This window comes from Panthera tigris, chromosome A1 (genome assembly GCF_018350195.1).
Source record: "Panthera tigris isolate Pti1 chromosome A1, P.tigris_Pti1_mat1.1, whole genome shotgun sequence".
Lineage (NCBI taxonomy): Eukaryota > Metazoa > Chordata > Mammalia > Carnivora > Felidae > Panthera > Panthera tigris.
The window spans coordinates 156,364,846-156,370,845 of NC_056660.1; the positions used below are offsets into that span (position 1 = coordinate 156,364,846).

The 6,000-nt window shown below is 48.8% G+C and overlaps 1 protein-coding gene across 22 annotated transcripts in view; it reads right to left on the bottom strand.

Annotated features, from left to right (window-relative positions):
- MCTP1 (multiple C2 and transmembrane domain containing 1) overlaps positions 1-3,748 on the bottom strand; it is a 535,596-nt gene extending 531,848 nt beyond the window's left edge. For 21 of the 22 annotated variants that reach the window (XM_042990098.1, XM_042990113.1, XM_042990072.1 and 18 more), the window contains exon 1: positions 3,026-3,748. In XM_042990098.1, coding sequence (XP_042846032.1) covers positions 3,026-3,748 — 723 coding nt within the window. The remainder of the gene's footprint in view (positions 1-3,025) is intronic. The other variant, XM_042990178.1, reaches the window with a different exon arrangement.
- Between the last annotated feature and the right edge of the window lie 2,252 nt (positions 3,749-6,000).

Here is a 6,000-nt window from a genome sequence, read left to right on the forward strand (position 1 = left end):
TCTTTCCTTCTTTCTTTCTCCTCCCCTCCCGGCTTTTGCTTTTTTTTTTTCACATCCCCCCTAGAGTCAGAGCTTATGCACATATGTTGCTGTGGCCTCATGCTGAGCTGGAGGGAGAAGCAGAGAGGTAGGAAGTGTGTTGGGGAACATGGCTGAGGCCAGGATCAAGCAGAGAACAAGAGAAAAATCGAGATACTTGCATGATTTTTGCAATGAATTTTCTTTCTTCTTTAAAAGAAAGTTCTTTTTATTTAGTCAATCTGAAGATGTATGTAATGCTTTTATTGTCTTTTCCTTCCTGTGTGCCTCTCTGGGCCTGTGAATAGAACAGGAATCTGCATATGGTACATATCCCTCCCCCAACCCAAGTATCTTCTGAGGCCAGGGGATGGGGGGGCAAGGCAATCCCTCTGAGAGATGCAGGAAGCTCAGAAGGGCACCGCACAGCATAGCCTACTCCTGGACACTTTCAAGAGTCCTCTTCTAGTTTCAGCTTCCAATTCGATTTCTTCCTCTTCCTCATCACAGGGTGAGCCAGCCAGGCTTGAGGAATTATTGGGCAGAGGGGCCATGAGAGGACCGAGGGATCCTGCGTCTGCACTGGTGAGCTAGTGCTGAAAGCCACATTTGTGACTCCGAGCGGAAAACTGTCCACTTCTCAAGGAACAGACTCCACGAGCAGCACATGCAGGGAACCAACAATGGTGCCTCTCCCTGGGACTGTGTGTGACATCAAACAGGACCCTAGGGGCTACTGTTCTGTCTACAACCCATCTTTCACACATTCTGTGAAGGGTATTTTAGCTTTGTTATTCATTTTACATCTTCACTGAAATGCTGATTCCTTGTAACAAAAAAGCTTTAGAATCATAGATGGTATGATTAATAATGTCATTTGTAAATGTGATATAATAGTTATACAATAATGTATCACAGAAAAAAATTGACATAGCGAATACATCATAGAACTGATTCTAGGGAGGGGAAAGAAAATCCAGAATGTATGTAAACTTGCAAGCATTAATCTGAGGACTGAAGTCATCCCAGAAACACGACAAGCTCTAAAAGTTGTCAAAGGTAGCTGCAGTAATGTAAAAAATTCTGGAGAATTTCAGTACAACACCTCTGTCATTTATTGACCATGTGACTCTGGAAAGGTTATTAAATTTATCTGAGCACTGGTTTCCTATTCCATAAAATGGCAACAAGAACTTCGGTCATGCAGGACTGCTGGGAGCATTAAATCATGGAAGGCTATAAGTGCCCAGCATATGGTAAAGTTACAATAATGTTGTACATACAATATGTATGTAAAGGTACATACATATGGTAAAGGTACGTACAATAATGTTAGTTTAGTACATTCTCCAAAATAGGCTTAGGACTTTTGTATACAAAATTCATGTTTCCATAGCAGTTTTCTAAAAGATTGATAGCTTCAGAAAATTTTTTGGTAAAAACTAACAAAGATTAATTCAGAATTCTCTGCTTTTGCTTTGAAAATCTTGGTTCAGTGAACGGCAAAGTAATTTAGTAAGTTAACATTTGCAGTAATATATCTACCTTCAAAATAACTCAATTGTTTGTTGTTTGATTATTCTAGATCATAGAAGTCATTAAAAACAAATGTAAACAGTACCCCAACTCTAAAATTCTTATATGTTCGGATATGTACACATTCAAAAGTAAATTCTTTCAATATGTATATTATTCATCTACACTGAATTTAACACATTCTTTTAAAACCACATTTTGTTTTATTTTAGGAACCAAAACCAGGAGTTCTATTCAATTCTCTTTCAAGATGAAAGGAAAAGTAGAGTTAGTGAGACTGTCAATGTTACCTTCTGAGAATGACTACAACCTTTTTCTAGAACACGAGATGTTTTCTACAACATCAATAACATCAGGTTACCCACCTATATATTCTGGTTTTCTGAAATTACACTAATTAGCTAATAAACCATAAAAATTTTCAACTGATATCCCATGTATTCCCACATCTTACCGTTCAAAACATGTCGTTAGGTTTTTTGTAGTTCAAACTTGCAGCTAATTAAAGGTTAACCTTTAAAGATTAACTAACCTAACAATCAGGTTCGAAATAATGAGAATTAAATAAACTATGATGTATTGAAAGAAAAGAGTCCTTTACGTCACTGATGGACTGTAACTTTCAAAATATTCGCTAACATTAACACAACTTCTAAGTATTTACCAAAGGTGCGCATCTCCTCTACAAAACCAAGGCAATGAAAGCAGCTGCTGGGGAAATGCCTTATGGATCCTACGTTCATTTTTACTTGACTCTGGTCGGACCACACTTAACTCTTGCCTAACCAAAGAGGCAACATACTTAAAACGCAAATGCTTCAGGCGAATATTGAAAGTTAGAAAAGGCCACAGGAATCTATTTGAGTAACTCGGATGAGGCGCTCACTCTGTCCACTTGTTGGGCAGCGATCTCTTGGCAGCGGGTACTTTTAAGAAGCGAGTGCAAAAATATGCACAAACTTGCTTTAAGGGTTTCCCCAATAAAGGACCTCACGTTTGCCAATAATTCACCTTTCCTTATTGCTATTCCTTCCTGCAATTCCTTATTGTTTCAAGTGCTGGCCCCTCCTTACCGTCATACAGGGTTGTAATTTTTTTTTAATTGCTGGATTTGTTTTTCTTTAGAGAAGGTGAGGCTTCGCTAGACAGCCCTTAGACCTCCAAAAAGTACCCACTTTACGTCTAACTTTATTCCTCTCCTATTTGGCTGCTATTAATACTTCCACTTTCATAGCGATTCATAAAGCTACCCGGCTTCTGGCAGTGGGTGTTATTTCTTCCAAAAGTAATGTCAGGGTGCAAGTCAGAGCTGTATCTTTACAAAGCGGGAGCGGGAATGTTTCCTTTTCCCTGTGGATTTACTTGGTAGCACCCCCCCGCCACGCCGCTGCAACACCAGGGGTAGCTACTGCCCCAAGCCGGAGGCGTGGCTAGGCGCACCTGTCTCGGGCGGCGCGCAACCTTCACTCACCTGGTTGCTGCCGAGCTCCTCGCCCTTCTCCGGGGTCCGTGGCTGCACTGGGCTCTCAGCTGGTTCTGCGGGAGGCGGCGGCGGTTCCAGCAGCTGCTCCAGGCAGGCGGTGCCGGGCAGGGAGGAACTCTTCTGATGGCACAAGTGCGCCTCGGGGCCCCGACGCCGTGCCCCCTCATCTCGGGCGCGGTCTCCCCTCGCGGGAGGCTGGGGCGAGGAGGACAGGGAGGATGAAGCGGAGGATGAAGAGGGAGCTGAGTCCGGGGACCGTCCGCCAGGAGGCGTCACTCCCGCTGCTCCCGCGGCGGTTGTCGCCGGTCCCCTTCCCGCTGGGAGCAAATGCTCACGGATCCGGCGGCGCAAGGTGGACCCCTGCTCGGTTCTGCCGGCGCCGCCGGGCTCGAGAGGCTCCGGCGAGGAGCAGCACAGGTTGGGCTGGGAGGAGGAGAAGACGCGGTCCAGCACTTGCTTCCGTTTCTTGAAGCCGCTCCACCTGCTGCCCGCGCCACCCACGCCGGCCAGTGCGTCCCGCCTGCCCCCCGGGGGTGGCGGGGAGGGCGATGGGGTGTCCGCAGTGCGGCGCTCTGGGACCCCTGCGCGCCCGCCCCCGCCGCCCTTGCTCTTGCCCACCCCCAGCTGCAGGTTCTTCCAGAGCCGGGCCTGGAAGGAGGAGGACGCCGCCGCAGGCTCGGGCGAGCCCGCCGCGGCTGCCCGGGGCTCCATCCTCCACCCCCTGCTCCTCCTTTCCACTCCTCCTCCTCCACCTCCTCCTTCTTCTCCTCCGCCCTCTCCGGCTGCACCTCCTCCCGGAGCCCCGCGGTGGCGGCGGCGGCGGCGGCGGGCGCAGCAGCAGAAGCCGGGAGTGCCCGGCGGCTTCAGGACAGCTCGGGGAAAAGACGCGGCCGCCGCCAAGGTTCTTTGGCCGCCAGACTCCGGCGCCGCCTCTTCCTCCCGCACCTGCCGGTGTGGGCTGGCGCTGTCACCGAATCCCGGCCGCCGAGCCTGCAAAGTTTCTGGCTCAGAGCTGCGCAGCTCCAGTCCCCTGGACTCCCCCAGGCCGCGCCCTGGCTTCCTCTCCTCGCCGGCTTTGGGCTGGGGAAGCTACACGCACCCGAGCGTGCGCGTCCAGCTGCGCCAGGGACCGCACCCTGCGCCCTCAGGGCAGCACCTGTCAGCGGCGGGGGCGGCTGCTTCCCAACTGGGCGCGCGCGCGACTCGCACAGCAGGGCGGATCGGGCTGAAGACAACTGCGACCAGCAGCCGCACAGGAGCACCCCGGACCATCCTCCAGTTCCTGGGTGGGAGGGTGGGCAGGCGAGAGCCGGGTGGAGCTGAGTAGGGACTGGCGCCAGGTTGCTCCCCAGAATCTGGCCACAGCTCCCCCGCGCAGCTCTCTTTGGGCCGGCGGCTGGACGCGCCCGCCGACTAGTGTCTGGGTCCAATGAAGTGAGCTGGAGAAAAGATTATGCGCCCTGGGTGGGTCGTGTGGGGCACAGAACGCCCTTATCGAGAGTGAACCTGACCGAATTCTGGGCTTGAAGACTGCTGCTTCCGCCCCGTATTGTGACCTGCATCCAACAAGAGTTTGATTTCTTGTCTTGACTTCATCCCTTCCATCCCCCTTGCTCTCTATTTGCGTGTACACCGGTAGTTCCTTTTGTGGTTCGGATCTAGAGGTTTCCGGAGTCTGACCATAAATTAGCCAGCCCTAAAGTTGCAGGGAGTTGTTGGTGGACGAAATGAGAGGATGCCCACTGCCTCTGACACTATTCCAAACCCAGAATATCTTGCTTTCGTTCAAGTGCATTTACTTCATTTGCTTCGTTGCAAGGCAAATGGAAAAGGTTTTGTTTAGCTCATTCAGTCTGAATGAGTCAGTCTGAATCTACTGATCCAAGGGTCTTCTGATTCTGTTAAGTGAGCCTCTTGAAACGCAGGTGACACCTTGTCCCTTCCCTCCTGCATTGTCCTTTGCACCACTAAACGTGGAAAACATGGAAGAGTTCTCTGAGCTTTGGCACTGTGCTGATTCCAGTCTCCTCTAGCTAGCAATATGCCCTCAAGGTCTTACCAACCCCTCTAAGCTTTTTAGTCTTCTTCTTTATTTTTTTCCCCTTTATAACAAGTACTTAACACATTTACCAAGCACCTACTCTGTTCCAAGCAATGCAGTAGGTTCTGGGGATGAAGCCACGAACAAGGCAGACAAGGCCCCGACCTCATGGAGCCCATCTTCCAGTAGGAGAGTCAAACAGTGAACAGAATTTCTAATAGTGAAAAGTCCCACGGAGAAAATAAAACAGGTTACCATAACAGGGTGGCTATGGAGGAAGGGTTACCAAATAAACTGTAGGACATCCAGTTAAAGTTAAATTGCAGAAAATTTTTGAGTATAGATATGTCCCAAATATTGTACAAGACTTGCTAAAATACCTTTAGTTGTTCATCTGAAATTCAGGTTCAACTGGGTATTTTGTATTTTTTATTCCTGAAGCTGACTACCCCCTACAAAGGGTTGTGGGGCTTATTTGTTTTTTTTTTTTAAACTAAAAGTCTATTGAGAAACTAAAATTTGAATTGAGACTTACTGAGGACAAAGAGATAGCCACTGAAAGATCTGACTACAGCAGCTGCAAGGGCCCCAGGCAGGAAGCAGCTTGGCTAGGCAAGTTCAAGGAAGGTGGAGACCAGTGCATATAGAAAGGAGCAAGGTGAGCAGAGTTGGTGAGAGATGGAGTGGAAGAAATGGACAGGATCCTGGTGGGTGGGTCCCATAGCCACAGGAAGAGTCTGAGGTTCCTGTAAGTGAAATGGGGAGCCATTAGAGAGTTTTTAAACAAGAGCCCCATAGGGAGTTTTAGGAATTAAGTGAAAAAGGACTTAGCTCAGTGCCTGAGGCTTTTCCACACATGATAGTGACGCTTAAAGTGCCACAACCACAAAATATTACCTCAGTATAGAGCTACCATAATAGT